Here is a 27,723-nt window from a genome sequence, read left to right as displayed (position 1 = left end):
CACATAGAACAAGTTGCAGTAGCTCCATCCAGAATAGGAAGCCAGATTCCCATATCTAAACTCCCATGGCTCAGGGACAGGACCACTCTCTGTCCCTGAAATTGAAGAAAGGAGAGAGCCATTGTAGGGAAATCCCCTGAATCCCCACATCAGCAAGGCAGTGGATCAGAAGATCACGGCTGACTATGTTGAATGCTGATATCAAATCAAGAAGCAACAGCAGCACTGATCTGCCTCAGTCCAATCAATGTGCACATGTGTTGAAGCCTACCTGAAAGGAGGGGGGAGAAACATGTGAACTGAAAACTGTGGCAAATGTGTCACTTCTGAAAATAATTTTAGAAACCCAAGTTAAACTGGAAGGCAGGCAGAAGAAAACATGGGGCGCAATGATCCCATGGACTGGAAGAAATCCACTTATCCCTAACTTCACCATAGAATATGAGTTCTCTAATATATACTAGTAACTGCTATCTTCCTCACCAGGCCGAAAGAAGCAGCGAGTGTAATCCTATTGTTCCTTTTTCCATGATTCTTTGATTCTCAAGACGTCCACAAAAATAAATTTCAAAATATATGAATCAGAAAATGCAGAAGACAGGTTGAGCAGGATTGCCAGCAATAGGTACTGGAGCTATGCCTCCCCTCATGAGCTGCAGCACCAGAATAAAATTATGCAAAATGAGGAAATACAGGTAAATTTGCTTTTTTGGTATAATTTTTATACAATATTCAACCTTAAGCCTTTCTTAAGGACAATTTTTAAAGACATTTTATCTATGATTCTGGCCATGAATAACTTCGGGATAATACTCCAGAGTTGACAAATTCATATGGTCATATAGCTTTCTGCATGTATTACATCTCAGGCTGTAGTTTACTGCACTGCTTACTCTAAGTCTGATGCCGAGCTATCTTGTTTGTATTGTGTATCTTGTTTGTATTGTGTTGATTTAGTTTGGCTTTCGGGGGAGGGAAATCCAGCAGAATTAACGAATATTCAAATTTCTTTTTCTCTGGGATTATCATTTCTCATGAATCAGCAAGTATAAAAATTACATTACATAGGTCTCCCCCCCCCCCCCGAGCTTTAGTCACGATTACTGAATTCAAATGAAGCTCAAATTTTGTGATCCTCTGGCTTCTGAGCAACTGATCTTCCTCATTTGGGGTGCAACTCTGGCTCGCCTCCCCGTGGTGCACCCTGGGTAATGCCAAAGAGCCTGAACCAGCCAACCGTCCATCGCTCAAGTTACAGAAACGCAAGATTATTCGTATAACTAGCTACATGCACAATTAGTATTTTGTGTAGTAATAACATAGCCTTCTTTTCCCTTCAAGTTTGGATTTACATGCGTAGTTCAGCCTTAATGTAGACCATGGTTTATTTTAACCACGCTTAGCTTGAGAAATCAGGAGTTCACTTGCAGACAATCATAGAAGCCCTCATTTGCCTCAAAAATGCTGGTCTCATTGTCTTTATTCTTTTCCTTCTTCCATCACATAGACCCAAGTGGTATTCCAGCCTCCACTGTGGTGGCCAAAGTGCCAGGGGACAAGTCTGGCTGTCTGCATGCACAGCATGTGAAGCCACAATTTAAACAATTGTACTTAATAAACCAACTCCAAACCAGGGTTTTAGACTCTGGTTTGATAAACCCTAACACCATTGTTAGGGGAGTGGCCTCTGTTCAATCACACGAACGACAGTTAGTTTAAGTAAACCATAGTTTTGTTCATGAATTTTCTGCAGACCTGAGCTGCAGAGGATCCCCACAACTGGGTAGTTCAGCAACTGACCTGAAGAAGAATCTACAGAGTAATTGAGAAAGCAATCCTGATTTCAGCTGGTTTAGACTGGAGTAACTCTGCAAAGGACTGTACTGTAAATGGCCTAGATCTTAGGTACCACAAGACTGAAGTAGAAATTAATAAAATGCTCCAGCTTAGACATGGTACACTATCAGATGGACTTGGCAGACTGAGCTTACAGATGATGGTGGAAGGGAAAAGGCTGCCCTATCCTTTTTCTTCCTTCAGCTTAGCTAAACCCAGCTTCCTGACCTGTGTGTATGTATGCCCCATGACTCTGGTAATCAGTTTTCCAACTGTGAGAAGAGAAGAGAAAAGGAAAGATCTTGCAGTCCTTGCACCCTTGGATCCAAAATTTTAACAATAGAAAAACAGAAAGAAGATGGCAAAGACTTAGTCTCTGCATCCCTCAAAGACAAATCTAGATCTTATGGATGTCAGTTACAGAAAAGCAAATATCATTAGAAGATTAGGAGAAACTTCCTAATGGTAAGAGCATCACCACCAATGGAACCAAGTTAGGACAGACATCTGTCAGGAAAGTTGTGCGTTTGGATTAAATGCAGTAAACATGTGGATGAAGCAGACAGCCTATAAATGCCCTTTCAATTATGTATATGATCCCAGTGTGGTCCAGACTCTGCTTTCAAATCTGATCATATAAACCTAACTCTCTGTGTCCTTCATTTTCTTCTAAGTAAATAAATGTATAAGCACCTCTATTACTAACAAGACAGATACAACATGACTCCTACAGAACTTGAAAAACTATTAACAAGCATTCAGATACCTGTTCAAGTCAAAACTTTGCTTCACTGTACAGCTTAATCCAACCACAAAAAGGCTATAGGTAATTTCTACCCACAAGCACTGCCAAACTGTGTCTAATCAGCCAAAGCAAGTAATTTTATTGTTATTTCAAAAATAAAATATTAATTCCTTCCTTATGGTTGCTTTCAATGGTAAATTTTGTGACTAATTAACCAAAGCCAGGTTGATCCACATTTTGTAAATTACCATAACCTTCACTTTTCTGACACTAACTTCTCATCTTCCACAGTTTTAAACAGGAATGGTAATTCAAATAAGAATGCCATTATCTCCACTTTCCTAAGCTTTACAAAATTGCTCAATTGCAAACAGAACAGCAGCCAAAAAATAAATACATCTCTTGGGCTCCTATTTTAATGTGGATTTTATCCTGGGAAAGCATTGTGCCTTTTTATTCATCGAGTGCCCTCATTGCTTGTGTTATTATCACATTTAGCATACCATTAGCAGCCAAGCACAACCAAGCAAACCCATGTACTGACTTCAAAGCAGATGGAACATTAATTGTGGTAAAAGCAGGTTCTGCAAGAAAGCTCAGCTCGCTGGCGAATGCCAACACCGTATACCAACCAGAATGTTCATGTGACCGCTTACATATCAGAATTTACATCAGAAAAGAAAACCTAGGAAGGGCATATTCATCAATTCTGCACCTCACAAGCAATGGCCTATGCAGAACATTAGTAGCAATAGGCCCAATAAGAATTTTCTGACAAACCTTGCTAATGACTCAGAGACAAGCAAAAGCTCAGAAAAAAAGAGAAACTGCATGTGCTTAGGAACCATCAGAGCTCATACTATTTGGAACCCAACATGTTTAGAAAATGGAGAACATGGGAAACTGCTGGAAACATTCCAAAGAAAGCATATCAAACTGCCTCAACAAACAAGTGTAACATCAAAACTATATTACTGAAGCAGCTATTAATGAAACTTAGCTGAACACCAAACTTACCAAATTTTCACATACCAAAGGGCTCTGAAGCACCTTAAAGACTAACAAACTTTGTAGCAGAATATGAGCTTTCGTGAGTCACTGCTTATCTTATTGAGGAAGACTTAGCATGGGTTCTGTAAGGGAAGATCTTGCCTCACTAACCTGTCACAGTTCTTTGCAGGCCCGTAACCACGAGGGGGCCTCCCAGGGCACAGCCCCCTGACTTATGCGCGAGGCCCCCCAACTTTCAAGCCTTACCTGGTCCTCCAACTTGCCCCCCAACTTTTTTTTTAACCACCGCTACTGCTGTGAAACCTTGTGCAGCCTTGCTGCACTGAGCCGGGCTCTCAGAGCATCAGCCTCCCTCTCCCACCCACTCTACTAGTCTGCGTGCGGCCAGCGGCTGCATTCTCCCCACTTCAATCAAGGCTTGCAGCCTCACAGGCACCCGAAGTTTGCTGCTGCCGCCACCTAATTTACCTCCAAAAAATCCATGTAAAGTCCACTCCTCCCACCCTCCACTTAAGCCCTCCTCTCCCATGCTGAATTGGGCTGCCTGCGGTCAGTGAAGAAGAAAGTACAGAACATTTATTTAATTTAAAAAATCCAAGCCTCTCACGCTTCCGTTGTTGCTTTGCAACGCAGCCCTGCCCCAGCAAGGAGGAAAGTTCTACCTCCAAAGCTGCCCAATCTTTTGCTCTATTGTGCCCTTAGCCCCGCCTCCCATCCAATCACATGCTACTGCTTCTGTTCTGCTTCATGAATTTTGTTTGCAGCAAAAAAACTTCTGCTGCCTGTTGACGCTCTCTTTCTCACCACTCTTGTCCAGTCACCTCTAGTGCATAAACCTGGTAAGTTGATGCCAGGCTCTAGGTGGGACCTGGAAATCCCCATTCAAAAGAGGGGGGGGGGTGGAAAGGGATGCTGCCAGTCCACTTTCAATCTCCTGCGGACCCTCATTTAAAGAGTCACTGAATTTCTGCACTGGGGGGGGGCAGTTTGGAATGGGATGCTGCCAATTTGGTGCTAAATTGAGGGTTAGTCCAGCCTCCAAGGCAGTGTAAACTGCACTCTAATCTATCCCAAAGATTATCTGTGGGGATGCCAGGCTCCAGGTGGGACATGGGGAACCCCATTCAAAGGGGGATGGGGTTGGAATGGGACTGCTGCCAGACTCAGTCCAGTTTCAATCTCCTGTGCATCCTCATTTAAAGAGTCATTAAATTTCTGCACAGCAGTTGGGTGGGTTGGAATGGGATGCTGCCAACTTGGGGATTCCCATTTAAAGAGCTGTGATACAATTACTATTAAGCTGCCTTCTGCTGAATCATACCATTGACCCATCAAAGTCTGTATTATGTGCTCAGATTGGTGGGGTCTCTCCACGGTTTGCATAGGGGGGAGGGGAATTAGATGCCAAGCCAGACTCGAGGTTGGGATGCCAGACTTGAATTCATGGTATGTGTGTGTGCTTTTCTTGAGTTATTGTGTCTGCTGCTATTTTGGAGACAGCAGCTGGGTTTTCCCCACACTTTCAACTTAGTGCCTTATCTTAGGGGTGACATGATAGAGGTTTACAAGATTATGCATGGGATAGAGGAGGCAGAGACTTTTCTCCCTTTCTCACAATATGAGAACTCGTGAGCACTCCATGAAATTGCTGAGCAGTCGGGTTAGAATTGATAAAAGGAAGTCCTTCTTCACCCAAAGGGTGATTAATATGTGGAATTCACTGCCACAGGAGGTGGCAGTGGCTGCAAGCATTGTCGCTTCAAGAGGGGATTGGATAAGCATATGGAGCAGAGGTCCATCAGTGGCTATTAACCACAGTGTATTGTTGGAACTCTCTGTCTGGGGCAGTGATGCTCTGTATTCTTGGTGCTTGGGCGGGCAACAGTGGGAGGGCTTCTAGTGTCCTGGCCCCATTGATGGACCTCCTGATGGTGCCTTGTTTTTTTGGCCACTGTGTGACACAGAGTGTTGGACTGGATGTAACACTGGCCTGATCCAATGTGGCTTCTCTTATGTTCTTCTGCCACAAGGACACAAGAGTCATATCAGAGAGTGTTAATAGATAAAAAATACAGCTTATGTTTGAAGTCTCCAGAGTTTATGGAGGCATACATGGTGCAATTTTTTTTCTGTTTTTAGTGAGAAAAGGTATGTTATATTTCCAGGAAATGCACAGGTTCATAACCAGATGAGCATCCACAGCTACATGTGAGGCAGAATTCTCTTGCCTTAGTCATGTTTTGAAACCACAACAGCTGTTGATATCCCATCAGCAGAAACACAATCTAGTACTTCAGCACGCACAAATAAGGACCAGAACCAGAAACTTTTTTGAGAAACAACTATGACAAGTAATACAACGGTAGTATCTTTGTGATAAAAGAAAGAGAGAGAGAGAGTTGATAGAGATAGAGAGAGAGAGAGAGAGAGAGAGAGAGAGATAGATAACGTGGCAAACCAAAAGATCTGTAATGGTTAGCATTTTTGAAATAAACTGGAAACGTATTTAATTGATAAACGGGTGAAAAATGACATAATTATTTATTATTTATAAGTCAAAGTCTAAGCATAATGGGTACCCCACAAAAATTTTTTTTGCCCTCTGACTTTTAAAATCCTGGTTACGGCCCTGGTTCTTTGAGGGGGTGAACAAACATGTGGACAAAGGGGACCCAATAGATGTTGTTTACCTTGACTTCCAGAAAGCTTTTGATAAAGTTCCTCATCAAAGGCTCCTTAGTAAGCTCGAGAGTCATGGAGTAAAAGGAAAGTTCTCTTGCGGATCAAAAACTGGCTAATTAATAGGAAGCAGAGAGTGAGTATAAATGGGCAATCTTTGCAGTGGAAAACGGTAAGCAGTGGGGTGCCTCAGGGCTCAGTACTGGGTCCCATGCTCTTTAACTTGTTCATTAATGATTTGGAGTTGGGAGTAAGCAGTGAAGTGGCCAAGTTTGCAGATAACACTAAATTGTTCACAGTGGTGCGAACCAGAGTTGATTGTGAGGCGCTCCAAAGGGATCTGTTGAGGCTGGGTGAGTGGGCATCAACGTGGAAGATGAGGTTCAATGTGGCCAAGTGCAAAGTAATGCACATTGGGGCCAAAAATCCCAGCTACAAATACAAGTTGATGGGGTGTGAACTGGCAGAGACTGAACAAGAGAAAGATCTTGGGGTCGTAGTAGATAACTCACTGAAAATGTCAAGACAGTGTGTGATTGCAATAAAAAAGGCCAACGCCATGCTGGGAATTATTAAGAAGGGAATTGAAAACAAATCAGCCAGTATCATAATGCCTCTGTATAAATGGATGGTGTGGTCTCATTTGGAATACTGTGTACAATTCTGGTCACCGCACCTCTAAAAGGATATTATAGCATTGGAAAAAGTCCAGGAAAGGGCAACTAAAATGATTAAAGGTTTGAAACACTTTCCCTATGAAGAAAGGTTAAAACGCTTGGGGCTCTTTAGCTTGGAGAAATGTCGACTGTGGCGTGACATGATAGAAGTTTACAAGATTATGCATGGGATGGAGAAAGTAGAGAAAGAAGTACTTCTCTCCCTTTCTCACAATACAAGAACTCGCGGGCATTCAATGAAATTGCTGAGCAGTCGGGTTAGAATGGATAAAAGGAAGTACTTCTTCACTCAAAGGGTGATTAACATGTGGAATTCACTGCCACAGGAGGTGGCGGCGGCTATAAGCATAGACAGCTTCAAGAGGTGATTGGATAAAAATATGGAGCAGAGGTCCATCAGTGGCTATTAGGCACAGCATATTATTGGAACTGTCTTGGGCAGTTATGCTCTGTATTCTTGGTGCTTGGGGGGGGTGGGTAAAGTGGAAGGGCTTCTAGCCCCACTTGTGAACCTCCTGATGGCACTTGGGTGGGGGGGGTTTTTGGCCACTGTGTGACAGAGTGTTGGACTGGATGGGCCATTGGCCTGATCCAACATGGCTTCTCTTATGTTCTTATCTGAAAAATTGAGCTATGTATTTTAAAAAAGACCTGTTTCAGTCTTATAGCAACAAAATTGTAAGGCTGTTGGAAAGTATCAAGAGGGCTCAGCAGCCCTCAGTGCACTTAGCAGACCATTACCATCTCTGTGATGGGGCAGTTTCATGTTTAAGGGATTGAAGTATCATCTATCACTCACTGGAGAAGATCCTGATGCTGGGAAAGACAGACGGGATTTTTAGAAATTCCACCCCTAAGGGGATGAAAAGGGGTAAAATGTGGTTTCGAATAGGGGTAAAGCTGTGCTGTGTGGCTGGCAGGCTGCTGCACACCCTTCTCTCTGATTGGTCAGCTGTGGAGCTCTGTGTTCTGAGGTGAAAATCAGTTAATGGAGACTGCAGGCTGTTGAACAGGTGTCCTGACTGACTCATCAATGCCCAACCTAAATTTCTGGACCTCTGTAATAGCATTGCTAATGCTGCTGAGAAGAACATAGGGTTGGTAACTCCATGTTGGAAAATTCCTTGAGATTTGAGGGGTGGAGCATGGAGAGTGTAGGATTTGAGGAGGGGTGGGACTTCAGACAGATACAATGTCATAAACTTTAGTCTCCAAACCAGCCACTTTCTCCTGGAGAACCACTGTTGCCACTCTCCAGGTGAGAAGTGATTTTTTTAAAATCCATTTTTGCTAAGATCAAGTGTAGTAACTCTCCAGGTGAGAGTTGGAGAAAATTCAGAATTATAACTGCTCTCCAGATGGCAGAGATCAACTCCCCTGGAGAAAATGGCTGCTTTGCAGGGTGGACTCTGTCATTATATCCTGATGAGGTGTCATTATATCCTCATGAGATTGAGTTCAGTGGCACCTTAAAAACCAACAAAGTTTATTCACAGTACAAGCTTCCGTGTACAAGCACACTTCATCAGATACATTGAAACATTCTGCTGCTTCAGACCAACATAGCTACCCCACCTGAATCTATCTTCTAGATAAGGAAAAGAGAATTCTTTGTAGTAAGTTGTGTCATGTAGAACAGGCCTTGGTCAGTAAGCTACACCAGCTTTACTGTGAGAACTGAGTGTTTGTAAGAGTCACATAGGGTTTCCACTATGCAATTTGCTGAGCTACATTTGAGTTTTTTACATAATGGAAAGAAAGCGTTCTTTTTAAAAAAATCAATATAATTTATTTACAAAGGAGGAAAGCATTCATATAGCACGGTTGTTTGTCAACTATTCAAAATATTGGATTAAGAAAATAAAAGCTCCCTATACACTTTATTGTCTGGAATTCTCGCTGCCGCTAAAAGCAAGGAAATCTGCTTAATTTGAGTTTCTAACAATAAATCAGCCAGAAAGAGATGCAGGAGAAAAACTTCAGGTGAAAGAAAGTGTTCTTAAAAGTTACACTTCCTAATAAGGAGGCTGAAGTCAGTTCCCAGTTCCTTATTTGTGACTTATTCATGAATTCAACCCAAAAACATTGAGGAGAACCCCAAAATAAGGTTTGGATCACCACACATACACCAATACACTCAGGAGACTCTCCCCTTTGAGAAGACATATGTTGTTTCTTGGTCCAAAATGCAGGTCTTGTACCAGCTTCTCCAAACTGGGGTGCCCCCAGATCATTCACACAGGTGGACCCTTGGGGCAAGCTGCACCCCAAAACAATATCTGTCTACCCCAATAGACACATCCCAACACTTTGGAGAATGTCCCCTGCAAGACGAAAAACAGTGGTGCCTGGTCCAAACACTGGACCTGGCATCACAAGCTTCTATTTGAAGTGCCACCAAGAGGCCTGTATTTCAAAGATCTGAATAAGGAACTGGAATAACTTCATGCCCTCTGCACCACAAAATAAGATTTGGATCAGAACACATCATGCACCTGCATGTTCAGGGGACTCTCTGTTCTGAGAGGACATATGCTGTTTCCTGTTCCAAAGTGCAGTTTGTGTGCCAACTGCTTCAAAGTGGGGTGTTCCCATGGCAATTGCACAGGCAGACACTGGGGCCAAACCGTGACCCAAAGCAGTCTTTGCACCACCCCAATTCACACATGCCCACAATCTAGAGCAGTGCCCCCCCAATCTTTCTAGCACCAGGGACCGGTTTTGTGGAAGACAATTTTTCCACAGACCAGTGGGGATGGGGGTGCTGGGGGTTTTGCTGCCCCAGGCTGCCCCCAAGCCCACACCCCATCCTTGCCCCCCATGGGGGTCTTTAAATGAGGAGTAGGAGCCGTATGGGATCAACTTACCCGCTCAACTTGTCCATCCTTATGCTTCAGCTTGTAAACTTTCAGTTCTGGAAGACATGTTTCCATATAATTCTTGTCTTCCATCCCTTTCAGCAGTATTCCATGAAATGCCAGTCTGCAAGTGTTTGCATGAATATCTGTATCCAGCTTTGAACCAATTACAAGACATAACTTAGGACAAGTAACTGGTTTTTCAAACTCCAGTAAGGCCCACTGTTGTTTTGGGAGCTGTCTTTCCCCAGTTTGGTCATTCTCCTTGTTTTCCTCTGAAGGTTTTGAGTCTTTTGAAAGATATTCCTCTTGATAAAGAAACTCTTTTTTAAAATCAAAATCATTCTCCAAGGGTTCTTTGTGGAAATCATCTGGAGCCGGGCTGAAGAACATTACTCTTCCCATAACAGTTTCATGACCAACTGTGATGTGAAACTTTGCCTTGGTCTGAAGAGCGCCTCGGAAATATGGGATTTTGCTTAAAGAGATTATAGCAGCATGAATTGTCTGGAGAGATTCAGGCGTACATACAAGACCACGTTCCAACAGCTTTGGATCAAACTGTGTGACACAGATGCCTACCCTGTCACCCTGCATGGCATATGTTACTGGAGTATGGAACATCTGCATGGACTTGACTTTCTTTGTCACCTGTTTATGGGGAGGAAATGTAAGAAAATTAGTCACATCCATTTTATTCATTCAAATGCTATCATCTTCAGGCATCAAGATCCTGTGCTTCTATAAAGATTCACAGATATAAATAACATAATGATTTGAGAGAATCTAACCTCTTAGTTGCCTAAATGATTGTCTTCTCCCAGGATTTATTTTTAATTGTTGACAACCTTTGTACTAGAAAATAGGTACAAGAAATTTCTCTTTTGGTTCTGGTATTTCTGGCGATGCCTGTAAAGTATCAATGGATCATCTTGTCTGTATTAACAATGGATTAGTTGACTGTCCTCTATAAGTGTAACTCTGCTAATTGTTGCAGTTAGCCCACCCTAAGCTCATTGATTTAAATGAACTTAGAGTGAAGTAACTCTTCAGAGTATTGCACTGTAAATTATGCAGCAGCAACCTTGGAATAACAAAAAGTGTTGTGTTTCTCTTTCTGTTATTTCTTATGTCCCATACAGGGATGAGCACAAACCTAAAAAGGAAGGTTTGGTTCAGGGTGGCCCACAGACTGAACCCAAATCAATTGGACCCTAATGGGCCCCCTGCTGAAACCAAACTAGCAAGTTCAGTTCCGCCCTTTCTCCTAGCTTTGGCTTGCCACACCCAGGAGAAAGGAGGGGAACCATCAGGCCCCCTGTCTCCTGGCCACAGCTCATTGCAACTGGAAGAAAGGGAGTTGTAACCCAGGAAGGGTTAAAAAGGTTGCCAGCCATTGAAACCTAACACCAGCAGACTGTCAGCAGCACACTGTCTGAGCTGTTAGGTTGAAATGACTGTGATCCATTTAACACTTCAGTTTTCCTCCCTCCCTTCCTTGAACATTGGTTCCTCAGCTCCAATCCGGCCCAAATTCATGCCGAATTCTGGCTCATGAGCCAGTTCGTGCCCATCCTAATCCATATGCATTTACCACAGTCTCTTAGGCTGGCCTAGAACTTATTCTGATGGTAAGGACAGCTTTTCACAATGGGATCTTGAGAAATGTAAGCAGGGCTTTTTTGTTGTTGTTTTAAAGGAAGAACACACATGAACACAGTTCTGGCTGGCTTGGCATCAGGAGGTGTGGCCTAATATGCAAATGAGTTACTGCTGGACTTTTTCTATAAAAAGCCCTGTGGTCAAAAAATGGTGTTGACAGGGGGTGTGGTCTAATATGCAAATGAGTTCCTGCTGGGCTTTTAAATAGAAAAATGAATGCAAGAATGTCTCAAAATACTGTGAGGGCTTAACATCTGTACATAACAATAATTATTAACACATTAAAAAAGTCCATATGTTTAAGATTTATTTAAATTTTGCTTTTCTCCCAATCAACAGGAGAACGTATGACATACTAAACAGACTGAACATATGACAGACTGTTCATATTTTCTAAAATAGAGAAAACTTTTTTTAAAGGTATTTGACCTTCCATCCTCCTATTGTCTCAGTTCTCTTGTGTCAAGTCTGTTACTTCTTAAAAGTTTGACATTTACAAAAAGTAACCTCTAATTCTGACCAATTTGCCACCAAGAAGGCTTTATCATGATGGGTTGGTAGTGCTCAAATCTATGCCCACTGTTCATGGATATAGTCTATTTACTGTCATCCACATTATATGAGAAAATGTAAACAATAAAAAAAATCTGGAGTTTGACACTAATAAGCTTAGAATTGTATTCGTTATTTCACTTCACAAAGTTCTCAAGCTGGAAGAAAAGAATAAAATAAGCTTTTCAAAAGATCAGAGTTGGTTCAGCTTGATTATACCAAACCAATTTAGCTTAATATAGGTTCACATTTTATAGTGTTTCTTTTTGTTCTTCAATTTATCCTCTGAGAAGATTTTTTCAAGCTTATTTATAGCCATGTGCACTTGCCACTTTCTCTCATTTCTCTAACCAATACAGATAGATCTGTAGTATCCTAATATTTTACATGAAATTTTATCATTCCAGATAGTGAAACCAATGCACTGTTTCATATAGTACAGCAGTAATTTTTACATATTACTTCTATTCTCCTAAAACTTGCAGATTATCAGTTGTGTTACCCTAGACAAATAAGCTGACCTAAAAGAGACGATGAACTAAAATTCAGTCTCTTGTTTATATATGAAAGGGTTTGCTCCACCATCTAGTATGTATATTTTATATTTATCATGGATTTACAGGGGGTGTTGTTTTTTGTCTGAAGCCAAACATAGAGCCTGACCCAGACTAACCCACCCTATCCTTGATGAGGGTACAATCTCCCAAGCACCACAGCCTGTCTGGTAGTCTGCCACTACTCCTTTTGCTGGTCTGGGACCACAGGGGGAAAAAGGAGAAGCCCTCCTGCCCTTGCCAAGATATTAGCAACCTACAACCCTGCCAGGTAGCCCACCTGCAGTCTGCAGCCACACCCAGTATACAGCAGAAATGTGACCAGGAGTTATAAAGCACTGAATCCTTGGAGAACTCTAACAAGCCAACATACAGCCTGGTGCTAAAATATTAAGGTTTTTATTTTAAAAGCAAATCATAGTTACAGAATTAAGGCAAGTGAGCAAGAAATTAAAAACACTAAGAACTAACTAAACATTAAAGCATTTGGACAGGCAAAGTTACCATGCAGACTTAGCTCCTTGGATCTTCAGTTGGACAGAATTTCAGCTTCTGGTCTAAGTCATGCAGTGTAGCAAAATGGCAGGCTGCTCTCTGCCACGCCACAGACACCATCAGCACAACATTGTAGGTGTTTCAACCCCCAAGAGCATTCTGGATTTGCCCAATGGGGCCACTCACCCATTACCTCAACCCAATTTAGATGACATGGCAAAATTCCCTGATCAGTAATTAGTTGAGGCTGCTGCATTCAGGCCCAACCATGACGATCACAAAATTGTAAGTTGACAGTTGAAGTGCGATAGCCGATAAGGTAAGTCCACATTAGCCTACTAACAATTTGCCTTATCTTAGCACGTGTAAGAGCCCAAGGTTAGTTTACAATCCTTGCTGGTTCTTAAACAGCCCTCCCCTCCTGGACTAAACTTCAGCCAACAACACATAGGCCTTGAAGGCTGATTTTGGGCTTTGGAAATCAAAAAAAGCCAGACCAGAAAAGGCTTTTTCTTGACAATATTTATTTTCTTTGCAAGCTATAAGCTGAAACAAAATACATAAAAGACTACAAGTTTAAAAGCAACAATTCAGGATCAAGAAAACTCTTACTTCAACTTTACCCTTTTCAGTAAATTAAGTAACAGAGCTTCTGCCTGAAATATACTACTTTTACAGTTGTCTATAATATCAATCCCTGGCATTTTGTGGCAACCATTTGGTGATTGACTCTGTCTCCTCTTGCAGCCATTTTGTAACTGAGCTCACTACCCTTTGTCAGAATTCTAAAGGTGCCCACTGGCACAAAAAGTTTGGGAGCCTCTGATATATTATATCATCACAGCATCTATGGATGTGGGAGTTCCACATTTGAAATTATACTAAGATGTATTTCAACTCAGGCATATGATTTTTCCAGGGCTTTTTTAAAGCAGAAACACAGTTCTGGCAGGCTTACTGTCAGGGGGTGTGGCTAATATGGAAATGAGTTCCTCCTGGGCTTTTTCTACCAAAAATCCCCACACAAAACAATAGTGATATCAAGGGGTGTAGCCTAATATGCAAATGAGTTCCTGCTGGGCTTTTTCTACCAAAAAGCCCTGGATTTTTCTAATACAAAAATCTACAGAAGAGCCATAGATTTCAATAAAACTACTTTTACTGTGATTTGTATCAGTGCAAATAATTCCATTTTTTTCTTCAGAGTTTGGTGAAAGTGAATGAAACTATAAGTCCATTTACTAGATACACATTACTTAGTTGGAGACTCTGAATAAGAAAATGAGCCTCATCTATATCTCCCTAATCACCCACTTTTTTTTTTTTTTTTTTGCAATCCAGATAAATTTCAGCAACGGCTCAACTGAGAATCCTATGGGCTGCAGAGATTAATCAATAATTTCCTTTTGATCAATCTCTTTCAGTCACCTGAATTCAAAGAAATTACAAAATATAAACTGAATTCAAAGACATCAAATTAGACATTTCATTATACACCCTATAATGTTGCAGCAATGTAAACGTCATTTCACTGGTTTTGAATTTTTGATCCAATCTAGTTTCATTTGTACAAAAGGGTTACTTTCAAGTATGCATACATACTTAATTAAAGATATATATGAGCACATGGTACAGAAAGGAACCTGGATGAGAAACGGAAGTTGAAGCTTGAGAGACTACATGGAAGAATGCTGCCACCTCCCAATTTCAACTGGGTTAAGAGAAAATTCCTTGAAGCTATCTTATAGGTGGTACCTTACAGCAGTAGACTTAAGCATATCTATAAAACATCTTCACAATATTGGAGGTGCCATAATACTTTGGAACAGAGTACTACAACACATTGAAACCAAAAAGCTACTTCATTCAGATTGCAGTAATCCTAGTCCTCATGTCTCCTCATATTGTTGTATCAAATTACACTGTGATAACTAGATGCTTCCTCCTATGGAATTTTATCGATTTGCACACTCTGAATCTCGGGGAGAAAGGCAGGTTATAAATACGGTAAATATATAAACAAGCTTCAAAAGAGAAGCACTGGGTATAGTTTAAGCTATTCTCCACTATCACTGCTATGTTATGCTTCCCCAATTTTCCTCCTCATATACCTGAACTGTGCTGATGTAAAAAGCCTGCATCAAAACACAAATGTAAACCCACTTTGGTCCTCATAACATGGTAGATATTTCAATTCATAAAGAGAGTTTCAGTTCAAAATTTGGAGCAGTCTCCTTTTTTTAAAAAAAAATCAAAATTTGAAGTACTGTCAGGTCTGTCTACACCAAGCAAAACCTTCATAAAATAGGGAAGAAACTCATTCATCAGTTTGGGGCAGTCATGGTCAACAAAGCACCAATCAAGTAAAAGCTTCAAATTCACTGAGACCAATCAATAAGCAGCTTCAGATTCCTCAAGAAATAAATATTTTCACAAATTCTACTTTAGAGAGCAGTGTCATGCTTAAGAAAGTGGTGACATCATGTAATGCCTGAAAATAAATGAGGAAAGAATGTTCAATATTTTTATCTGAATGATCGCATTAATGCGTCTAGGAATTATGTGAACAGGATTAGGAGAAGCACTGGGAAAATTCTTGTGTTCATATACAGATTTTAAAAATGCATAAGGAGAGATAAATTAAAAGCACCCAAACTGTTCAGGCCCTTAAGATAAACAAATGTGTTCAATATAAGAAAAGAACCTGTTATCTGAAGACCAAAGGAAAAGCCCACTAAGATTTTCAAAGCAGTTTAACTAATAGAAAACAGCATACAAAAATTCCACTAATGGCATTTCCCCCTGATACAATGAAGCTTCTTTTCCTTTATTTATCCAACTTTCATTAAGTTATCGGTGCTCCATATGCCATAGCTCTTAGCTTTTCAGATAAGAATCCAAGAATCCTCCTACCTCCAGAGCTGTAACTGCACCTTACTGATACAAGAGATAAAGCAACACAGCTCTTCCAATAATAGGTAAAAGCACAGTAAATACAGAAAACTAGGAAATTATTATAAAATGGAAAATAGAAAGCAGATTATAACACACAGTGGGAGGAAAATCCTTGTAATCAAAAAGTTTAAACAGGTTTGGTTACAATAACCTAAGCATTACTAGAGGACAATGTTCCCTCTAAGCTGCAGAGTCTTGCGAGCAAAAATTCTGCTTTGTGAGCTACTGGCATTAAAGTTGTGAGCTACTGCATAAATTATTGTGCTCTAGGGTCATCCTTCCTGAGCTAAGACAAAAATGTGTGAGCTGGAGGCTAAAAATGTGTGAGCTAGCTCACGCTAACTCAGCTAGAGGGAACACTGCTAGAGGATACAATACACTTCTGTAGAAACGACTGCCATTTATTTCAATGCAGAAGGTAGACAACACTCACAGGCCAGAATAATCTAGTGGCAGGGCCAGCCCTAGACTAGCACCCTAGGCAAGGCTAACTTCTGGCACCTCACCTCCTGCGCTGATAACATCAAGGCACAAGGAGCACCCAGTTTGGCATCCCCAGAAGGTTGGTGCCCTAGACAATCACTTAGTTTGCTTAGTGGCAGGGCCAACCCTGTCTAGTGGTGGGGAAGAAAGCCACATGCAAAGGTAGAATCTTGTTTTTCTATTACCAAGAGACAAGCCACTAGAGATCATCTTTTTACCAATAGAGATTGGATGGAAAGGTCCCCTGTGCAAGCGCCAGTCGTTTCCGACTCTGGGGTGATGTTGCTTTCACAACATTTTCACGGCGGACTTTTTTTACAGGGTGGTTTGCCATTGCCTTCCCCAGCCATCTACGCTTTCCCCCCAGCAAGCTGGGTACTCATTTTACCGACCTCGGAAGGATGGAAGGCTGAGTCACCCTCGAGCCGGCTACCTGAAAACCCAGCTTCCACCAGAGATTAAACTCAGGTCGTGAGCAGAGCTTAGGACTGCAGTACTGCAGCTTTAACCCTCTGCACCACGGGGCTCCTTACACCAATAGCGATTACCAAGGAGTAAAAACAATGAAGGGTAAGCTACACACTAAAATCTTCCATATGAGCACCTACCTTCTTGCCATAATGTTTGCTCAAAAAACTATTCATGTAGAATGCTGATGCCTATTAACCAAGCAAAGGGAAAGATCATTTAGACCACTTATCTGATCTTGCATTGGTGAGCAGCATTAGCACTGCAGTGTTGTGTCAAATTTAATGCCACCTTTTAAATACATCAGCACTTGCACTAGAGTTCTAGAACACCAACTCCCAGAAACAAAATTCAGTAAAAATTTGACCTTCTGTTTCAAAAGAAGCTTCTGCTCTCGTTGTCATGAATAAAAGGTTGTAAATGTGACAAGAGAATTATTGGTATGGTATTATCTTTTTGGCTCTGCAGACAGCACAGGCCATTAACTCTGAGAGATGTATCAAGTGTGCCATACATCTCACTGGGACATTCCATCCCAAGACTGAATATATCCACTATTCAGTAGGATCCTAGGAACACACATCACAAATTACTTGCGCATATAAGCAACAAAAAGCATATGCCTATTATATGCAACGAACAAGGCTTTCCAGAAGCTCGAGTGTACACCCCCCTTTTCTCTCTCTCTCTCAATAATATAATAAATAAATAAAAATAAAATCAATTTAATAAAAAGGTAAGCAGAAGGACAGTTTGTAAATGCAAAGGACCTCTAAAGCACAGCGACATTAATAACATGTAACCTTAAAAGTAACCTTTTTTACCTGGCTTATTTTAAATCATTCCAAGAATATATTTAATGTAAAGAACTCTAACTGATATGAGCAATTGAGGCTTCCCCATGTACTTCTAAGCATATTTAATAATTTTTAGGAGCCCCTATAGCTCTCATTATCATGAAGCAGGGCTTTTTTTGAACAGGAATGCATAGAAACGCAGTTCTGGCTCGCTTGGCATCAGGGGGTGTGGCCTAATATGCAAATTTGTTCCTGCTGGGGTTTTTTCTATAAAAAAGCCCCATCATGAAGTATGAAAACAAATGTCATTAATAAATACTAGTAATCTCTTGCCATTTAAGGTTAAATTAAATAGGCACTGGGAATTCTGTGCTTGGACAGTCCTTTCAAGTGAGAGAGTGGAATGGGAGGGTTAAGTCCCCTCTCCCTACATACCATGGACCCAATCTGTATCAGGCCTCTGCACTCCTGAGAATTAAGTTAGAAGTCAATAAGAGCTCCGGACACAGAACTCCTAGCTCGTATCTAGTTTGGCCTTCAGCTGCCTTAGACTAACAGCAAGCTTTTCAGCCAATGAGTCTTGCTTTCTTCTGTTTCCAAAATCTCAGTATACCAAATCTGGGAAGATGACACTGTCGGAGCGGGAGTAGCAGAGTGAGGGAGATGACTTGCCCGACACAGGGCTTCAGGAAAGAAAATCAGGCAGACACGTGCAACTAGTGCCAAAAGGTGTATTAACATATATACACGACAAGTGCTCTCTTGTGCAGTCTATACAATATCACCTCCACGGGCAAAGTGCTTCGCCTAACCACCATCTCACAGGGAGAGACCTGTGTGATGCACACACAGATCATATATAGTCCAAGCAGCCAATCCTGGCCGTGCTGACTCAGCAGATTGCATCACTTGGCTTCTGCCGGCTCAAGCCGGTCTGCTGATCAGGTCACTGTGACCTAGCCTGGCAGCTAGATCACCAGCTGTCATACTGTAGCTGTCAGACTGGGTTTATGTAGATTCTTGCTCCAACACACCTCCTAATCTATTTAAACCCAGTGCACCAAAACACTTTACACAGTTTACATACATGTCCACCAGCAACATTACAGTTCATATTTACGTAGCTCGGAACCCTTTCCGGAATTCGTTCAGGAACTCATCATGATTGTAAAACACATCATCGTGTTCCTGTTCAGCCAGCTCTTTCAGACGCTTGGCTTCAGCCTCCTTCTCCCTTGCCTCGCACTCTGCCACCCAGGCTTTCCATTTCTTAGCCTTTTCTTTTAACATTTCCTCTAATCCGGGTGGGTCTGGATTGACAGTCAGAGTGACATAGGGACACTTGTACCTAGCGGGACGTTGGCCTTTGGTGGACCTGGCAGACACCCGTGGCCCTGTGCTTGGACCAGCTTTGTCTTCTTCGGGTTGCTCTGTTCCCACCTCCTGGGCTGGTTGCTCTGCCCCTGTAATTGGGTGTTGAACCTCCTGACTCTCACACTTTACCTCCAGTTCCTGCATTTGAGGCTCTGCCTCCTGACTCTGCTCGTCAGGCTCTGTGCCAGCATTCGGCTCACCTTCTCCAGCCCCACTGGGTGCCACCTCCTGGGCTGGAGTTCTGGGCTGCGCTCCAACATCGTTATCGCTACTTGGCAGCAGGACAAATTGTTTCTGCAAGGAGTGCAACCTTGGCCAGCTGCTTTCTTCATTGAACTGGGCACTCTTACTAAGTGTTATCTTGCTTTTGCTATTGCAGAAACGATAACACCTGGCCCTTGGCTTGTAGCCCAGAAAAATTAGGCTCTCTGCCCGGACATCCCCCTCCCCGCTACTCGTGGAGTGGATGCCAACCCGAGCCCGTGACCCAAAGACTTTTAAAGAACTCAAATCTGGGGTCTTGTTCAACAGTAACCTGTAAGGCACATTTTTCACAGTATTACACCAAACCCTATTTTGCAAAAAAACAGCTGCATGTATGGTTTCTGCCCAATAGGTCATTGGCAGTTGTGCATCCTCTAACATGCAATACATCACATTCTGCAATACAGCCCCATGCCCATTTTCTCGGGGCGTTGCCGGGTTCGTCAGACGGTGGGCAATGCCCTTGTTCTCCAGCCAACGTTTCATCTGGTTAGATAAGAATTCCCCCCCTCTGTCGGTTTGTACAGCCAGGAGATTAACCCCTAATTGTCTCTCCACTGCTTTGACCCACTTGGTGAATGTCTTATACACCTCAGACTTATGCACCATGGTGAAAACCCACGCGTACCTCGTGTGGTCGTCGGTGGCCACCAAGCAGTATCTCCTCCCCGACAGACTCTTTGGCAATGGGCCAATAACGTCTAAATGGACTAGTTCCAGGGCTCGTGTGCTTTCCCTTGAGCTTTCTTTAGCAACAGCACACGCCTTGCTTTTGGTCTTCTTGCAGACCTGGCAATCCAAGTAACATTTGCAAGGATTTACTTTCAAACTAGGCACAAGCTCCAGGGTTTTCTTTAACGCCCTAAATCCGCAGTGCCCAAGTCTCCTATGGAGCAAATGTATACAATTATTGTGCACAGGCTCATTCGACACCTGAGCCACCTGGGCACAATCACTCTGGACCACATACAGTTTACCTTCCCTCTTTCCTGTCACAAGCAACTTTCCCCCACCTCCCAGGATTTTGCAGCAGGTTTTCTCAAATCTCACCTGGTATCCCTGGTCAAACAGTGTGCTAACACTCAACAGGTTAGACTGCAGTGAGGGTACATACAACACATTTTGCAACATACATTTCAGTGCAGGAAATTCCACATTGCCTGAGCAAACAGAATTGGCAGTGGTCCCATCAGCCAATCTCACATACTTATGCTCAGGACTGTCAATGTTTTTCAACAACTCCTTCTCGCAGCAGAGATGGCTCGTTGCCCCGGAGTCTAAAATCCAAGCAGACCCTGTGCTCTCTACTGCAGACGTGACCAGCCGGGTTGCTTCCTCACACGGGCTGGCGGTCCTCCGCTCTCGCCGCACACGCCCCCGCCTCTTCTCCCTCTCAGGGCAAGCTCGGAGCAGGTGCTGCGACGACCCGCATCCATAGCAGCGACGGACTGCAAACGCAGTCGGCTCCACTTCCTCCACCTTCGGACGCCTGCCAGCAGCAAAAGCTGGCTCATTCTTGGCTGTCTTCCCGGACACACCGATAACAGCACGCTGCCCGGCCGACACCCCCGGACAGCTCACGGCCGCAATTCTCTCTTGGAAGTCAAGCAGGTGGGCACAGACGTATTCCATGGTCAGGGTCGCTACGTCCACCGTCTCCAGAGAAGTTATCAGGGGAGTGTACTCAGGTGGCAACGACGACAGCAAAATGTACACTCTGTCGTCTGGAGCTACAGTCTTGCCTCTTGCCTCCAGCTCAACGAAACAGTCCGTTAGCCGTTTGATGTGATCTTTCACACACCCTCCAGCCGGCATAACGGTGCGGAACATCCTCCTTGTCAAGGCCATGAGGGAACCAGCAGTGGTGCTAACATGCACCGCACTCAACGCGTCCCAGGCAGCCTTGGGAGTGTCCTTCCCTCGCACATAAACCAGCTGGTCATCTCCTATAGATAGCACTATGTTGGCCAGTGCCTTATCCGATAACACAGTCTCGGCAGGAGATAAGTCAGCAGGGGGGTTACTCACGAACAGCCATTGCCCTTCACGCTTGAGGTAGTGTTGCATTCTCAGGCTCCACACCGCGTAGTTGGCTGAGGTGAGCTTCTCAACGGCTACTCCAAGCTGTTGCTGAGCCATCGTGCCGACTCCTCCTCACAGCTGGCTGCCGACGTCCCTCTGGCTCTCAAACAGAGAACGGTGGTGCTTCTGTGTCCTTCACCGGCGTTCCTCGCCTCCGGCTCTTTCCAACCTCACAGTCAGCTCAACTCTCAACTCTCTCCTCCGCGCAGCGGAACCGCCCTGGGCCCATAACCCTGTCGGAGCGGGAGTAGCAGAGTGAGGGAGATGACTTGCCCGACACAGGGCTTCAGGAAAGAAAATCAGGCAGACACGTGCAACTAGTGCCAAAAGGTGTATTAACATATATACACGACAAGTGCTCTCTTGTGCAGTCTATACAATATCACCTCCACGGGCAAAGTGCTTCGCCTAACCACCATCTCACAGGGAGAGACCTGTGTGATGCACACACAGATCATATATAGTCCAAGCAGCCAATCCTGGCCGTGCTGACTCAGCAGATTGCATCACTTGGCTTCTGCCGGCTCAAGCCGGTCTGCTGATCAGGTCACTGTGACCTAGCCTGGCAGCTAGATCACCAGCTGTCATACTGTAGCTGTCAGACTGGGTTTATGTAGATTCTTGCTCCAACAGACACATGATCTACAAGAGTAAGTGCAACAAGTTTCACGTTGAAGAATCTCTACAGCAATAAATGCATATTATAGATATTGCAGATGATATAATGGTTCATACTGTGTAGCAGGAAGACTCTAGATTTCTGGGAACAAAGTTGACATTCTTCGTGTTCTGTGTTATTTTGGCTATATATTATTAGCCACCATCTGTGGATACCTGAATCTGCAGATTGGGGCCAGGTGGAGGCTAAAGAGGTTTTTCTCTCACTTGAGGCATCCCCCAAGTTTACAGAAAAATCTGAAAATAAAAAACACGAGGGGTTTAAATTCCTCCCCCCAAATAAATAAGCATTCTTTGTGACTGCACAGAGAACATTCTTTCCTTCCTTGCATGGTGGAGCCTGGAAGCTGTAACAGGCTATTCAGGAGCAGCAGATGCCAGGAATTGCTCCAATCTCCACCATGACAGTGGACACCGGGAACCATTCAAGCCCTGCCATGGTGGCAGCAGATGCCAGGAGCTGATTCTGACCCTGGTACAGCAGGCATTGAGAGCAGCTCTAGGTTCAGAATAACTCCCTAACACCACCACTGCTGAGCTTCAAGGCAGGTGAGTTGGGCTGGACTTGCAAAGCAGGGGAGATGGGATTCCACTCCTGTGAGTTTCACAGGCTCTGTTTATCCCCACTATTTTCAAAGCCCAGTTAGCATCATCACCATTACATGGGTCAATTGTAAACTGCCTCGAACCAGGAGGAAAGTTGGGATATAAATGGATAAATAAATATATAAATTATCTTCTGGAGAGTAAATCCAAAAGATTTTTTTACATTGGAAGTGATCTGTAGGAACTCACGCACATGCTCTGTTGTATCTTCAGAAACTATTAGGTGAGGTGCCCCTGAAGCAATCCCTATCACTACACACTTAAGCAGATGGAGAGACTGATTTGATCATCTTTTACAGAACTATGTCATCCCCTTGGTGTATGCCGTCTTTTACCTGTTATGTCCCTTTGAACAGCTCTCCTCTAAACCTGTAAACATTTTTTAAAAATATAGCTGCATTTAGAACAGATTATAAGGATGACATTGCAGCCAACTAAAAGTCACCAAATAACTCAAATTGTCATATCAACTGGGTGTCTCAATTGCATCCATAGTCAGGGTATTCAGCATTGTTTAAAAGAAGAAGACTGCAGATTTATACCCCGCCCTTTTCTCTGAATCAGAAACTCAGAGCGGCTTACAATTTCCTATATCTTCTCCCCCAACAACAGACACTCTGTGAGGTGGGTGGGGCTGAGAGGGCTCTCACAGCAGCTGCCCTTTCAAGGACAACTCCTGTGATAGCTATGGCTAACCCAAGGCCATTCCAGCAGGTGCAAGTGGAGGAGCGGGGAATCAAACCTCCCAGGTAAGAGTCCACACACTTAATCACTACACCAAAAGGCCATTCATTCAGGATTGTTACACATAAGAAGAGTCATACTGGATCAGACCAGGGGTCCATCTATTCCAGCATCATGTTCACACAGTTGCATAGAGGCTGACAACTTCCACTGATGTTGCCTTCTATTAATTTTATTTAAAACATTTTTATGCTACCTTTCTTCCCAAACAGGGTCCTAAAGGTTAATTGTCTCTGAATGCAGAGGATTCCTTTATTCACCATGTCTAGAAGTCGCTGATGAACCTAACCTAGCCCCCAAAATATGTTTACACAGACAGCTAACTTTCTTGAGACACTCTCAGATCCCGCTATTATGCATAGTATAATATAGTAATATAGTATTCTATATTCCCTTCATATTTCCAAACCAAGAATTATTAGTGGTAATATTCAATTAATTATTATGCTGGCACAAGTGGGGAAACCTCCATTATTTCCTCTTTCTTGAAAGACCCATAGCCTCTCCTCTTTTCCTGCCACCTTATTTCCTTTCCATCTATCAGCCAACATACTTTTATCTAGGGTTGCCAGGTCCCCTCTTCATCACAATGGGGAGATTTGGGCAAGCATTCCAAGGGTGGGTGGGAGGTCGCATGCAACATCGCCAAAATGACGACATCACCCAAAGTGATGTCATTGAGCTGGCAACGTTGGAAGCAATGATCTGGTTGGTTTTTGTTTTGTCTTTCTTCAAAACCACAGAGTTTGCCCAAAAACCATAACGTCCCCAGTGCGATGACATCCCCTGGAAGTGACATCATTGTGTTTGGGACACAAAGACATCACTTCTGCTCATCAGGAGGTGAGTTTGTCCCCTCGGCCTTAAAGGTATTTAATGCTAAAGTCCTAAACCAATTCCTGTAAAGTGCAGAAATCTGGATTCAGGTCACTTCTGAAAAAAATGGATTCCATCCAGTATGACTTTTTCTGACATTTATTGACTACTCCCAGATGTGTCTCAAGCAAAGCACTGAGCACAGAACTAGGTGAATTATCAATGGAAGTCAAGGCTTTGGATTAAAGCATTTCTCTTCAAAGTAAAGGTTCTAAAATCTGAGGGAGGATCTACTCTGCTTGGGCTTACCAGGCAGATAAACATTACAGCCAATGAGATCAACTACTGGAAAAGAAAATGAAATGCCAAGGAATAACAAATGATATGATTTAGAAATCCAAAACTAAAGACATCATAAGACAAATAAAAAAGTATGTAAGGAAGATGGATGTTACAAGTATATCTTTTAGGGCAATCAGGATATGTTCACCACTCCATCTGAGAAGTGCCCTCCTGATGCAAAAGCCAAAATATTTTTATCAACTGACAGTCCCAAATCTAAAAAGAGCTTTTCATTTGACAAGAATGGACACTCTTCCCTTGACAGTCCTGGAGGGCAGGTATAATAGAGATATTCTTTTTTTTGTTTGTTTCAAACAATTTTATTAGTAACATATGGTAGTAAATTCAATTTCTTACAGCATTAATAACTACTTTTTCCCTCTATCCCATATATTACTTTCTACCCACCCCTCCCCCCGTTACTTGACCCCCGCCGGTGTACTATACTTAAAATATTGGTATTAAAGGTACCCTTAATTAATAAGAACCAAAATTCATATCCTCCTCCCTCTTATACTTAGTCATTATCAAAAATTATCCAATGTCCTTTTATTTTCCACTCTTTCTATGCATCGTCTAAACTTTTCCCACTCCATCTTAAATACTTCTAAATCATAATCTCTTAAGGTTCTTGTTAACTTGTCCATTTCACTCCATGTCATGACTTTTACAATCCAATCCCATTTCTCTGGTATTTTTTCTTGCTTCCACAACTGCGCATACAATGTCCTAGCAGCTGAGAGCAAGTACCAGATTAAAGTCCTATCTTCTTTTGGAAATTTTTCCATTTGTAATCCCAACAGAAAAGTCTCTGCCACTTTGTTGAATTTGTATCCCAAGATCTTAGAAATCTCTTGTTGAATCATCTGCCAAAACTTTTTCGCTTTTTCACAAGTCCACCACATATGGTAAAAAGAACTTTCATGTTTTTTACATTTCCAACATCTGTCTGGCATCTTATTGTTCATCTTTGCCAATTTTTAGGAGTCATATACCATATGTACATCATCTTAAAACAATTTTCTTTGATACTCTGACATGTTGAGAGTTTCATCGAGTTCTTCCACAAATATTCCCATGTTTACATCTGAATTTCTTTATTTACATTAATTGCCCATTTAATCATTTGAGATTTCACTACTTCATCTTCTGTAGACCATTGTAAAAGTAACATAAATTTTCAAAATTAATTTTTCATTATCTCCAAGCAGAACTTTTTCTATTTCCGTTTGTTCTTGTCTTATTCCTTCAGTTTCAAGATCACTTTCCACCAAACTCTTTATTTGTTGCATTTGAAATCAGTCATAATTCAGCTCCTCAGCTGTTTTCAACTCTAATTTTCCGCTTTGTATTTTTAATAATTGATTGTATGACATCCATTTTCCCTCTCCTAACTCAGCTGTTATTTTTATTACTTCTGCAGGCACTATCCATAGTGGTTTTCTCTCATCGCCATATTTCTTATACTTCATCCAAATATTTAGCAAGTTGTTTCTTATCTCTCTCTCTTGGCTTGACTTTGCGAACGAAGATTTAAGAAAGGTGCAGTAGTCCACGTCTGCTACAGGCTCGCTGGTGGCTGACAAGACCAATGCAGGACAGGCAGGTCCAGCCACAGTGGCTGCAGGGAAAAGCCTGATTTGGGGTTGGTGCTGTAGCAGTACGATTCTTCCTCAATCTCCTTTTGTCCTCAAGACCAGCTATGCGTGCATTCTCAAAGGATGAGACAGCCTGCTGGATGGTGTGCCTCCATGCTTTGCGATCTGAGGCTAGGTCAGACCACTGGTGATAGTTAATGCAACAGGTACCAAGGGATTTCTAAAAGGAGTCCTTGTACCTCTTCTTTGGTGCCCCTCTATTTCGATGGCTGGTGGAAAGTTCGCCATAGAGGGCAATCTTGGGAAGGCGGTGGTTTTCCATCCTGGAGATATGCCCTGCCCAGCGCAGCTGCATCTTCAGCAACAATGCCTCGATGCTTGTAACCTCTGCCCGCTTGAGGACTTCAGTGTTGGTCACAAAATCACTCCAGTGGATGTTGAGGATGGTGCGAAGGCAGCACTGATGAAAGTGCTCAAGGAGTCGCAGGTGATGACGGTATAACCCATTATTCGGAGCTGTAGATGAGGGTTGTCATCACAACCGCTTTGTAAACATTGATCTTTGTGCCTTTTTTCAGATGCTTGTTGCTCCACACTCTTTTATGCAGTCGGCCAAATGCACGGTTTGCCTTTGCCAGTCTATTGTCAATCTCCTTGTCGATCTTGGCGTCTGAGGAGATGATGCACCCCAGGTAGCTGAACTGCTGGACTGACTTCAAAACTGATTCACCCACAGTGATGCAAGGAGGGTGATAATCTTCCTGGGGTGCAGGCTGGTGGAGAACTTCTGCCTTCTTCAGACTAACTTCTAGGCCGAATAGCTTGGCAGCCTCTGCAAAGCAGGACATCATATGCTGCAGAGCTGACACCAAGTGGGAGACGAGTGCAGCATCATCAGCAAACAGTAGCTCTCGGATAAGTTTTTCCATTGTCTTGGAGTGGGCCTTTAGTCGCCTCAGGTTGAACAGGCTGCCATCGGTGCGATAGCGGATGTAGACACCATCGTCATCGTCTAAATCTACTGCGGCTCTTTGAAGCATCATGCTAAAGAAGATCGTAAAGAGAGTTGGCACGAGAACACAGCCTTGCTTTACACCTGTGCCTATTGGGAAGGGCTCCAAGAGATCGTTGCAGTGTCTGACTTGGCCTCGCTGGTCTTCATGTAGCTGGATGACCATACTGAGGAACCTTGGGGGACATCCTAAACTTTCCAAGATTTGCCACCGGCCGTTCCTGCTAACGGTATCAAAAGCTTTGGTAAGGTCGACAAAAGTCACATATAGACCCTTGTTCTGTTCCCTGCATTTCTCTTGGAGCTGCCTGAGAACAAATACCATGTCTGTGGTGCTCCTGTTAGCTCTGAAGCCACACTGGCTCTCTGGGAGGAGTTCTTCTGCAATGGTGGGCACCAGTCTGTTCAGGAGTATTCTGGCAAGGATTTTGCCTG

General features: G+C 42.9%; 1 protein-coding gene across 1 annotated transcript in view; it reads right to left on the bottom strand.

Annotated features, from left to right (window-relative positions):
- Positions 1-27,723, bottom strand: part of EEFSEC (eukaryotic elongation factor, selenocysteine-tRNA specific) — a 267,221-nt gene that overhangs the window by 113,662 nt on the left and 125,836 nt on the right. Inside the window, exon 5 of the mRNA XM_060239699.1 lies at positions 9,816-10,457. Within this exon, the coding sequence (XP_060095682.1) occupies positions 9,816-10,457 (642 nt within the window). The remainder of the gene's footprint in view (positions 1-9,815; positions 10,458-27,723) is intronic.

The sequence above is a fragment of the Heteronotia binoei genome, chromosome 5 (assembly GCF_032191835.1).
Source record: "Heteronotia binoei isolate CCM8104 ecotype False Entrance Well chromosome 5, APGP_CSIRO_Hbin_v1, whole genome shotgun sequence".
Classification (NCBI taxonomy): Eukaryota; Metazoa; Chordata; class Lepidosauria; order Squamata; family Gekkonidae; genus Heteronotia; species Heteronotia binoei.
The sequence above is the reverse complement of the archived record's forward strand: the minus strand, read 5'-3'. Positions and strand labels throughout refer to the sequence as shown.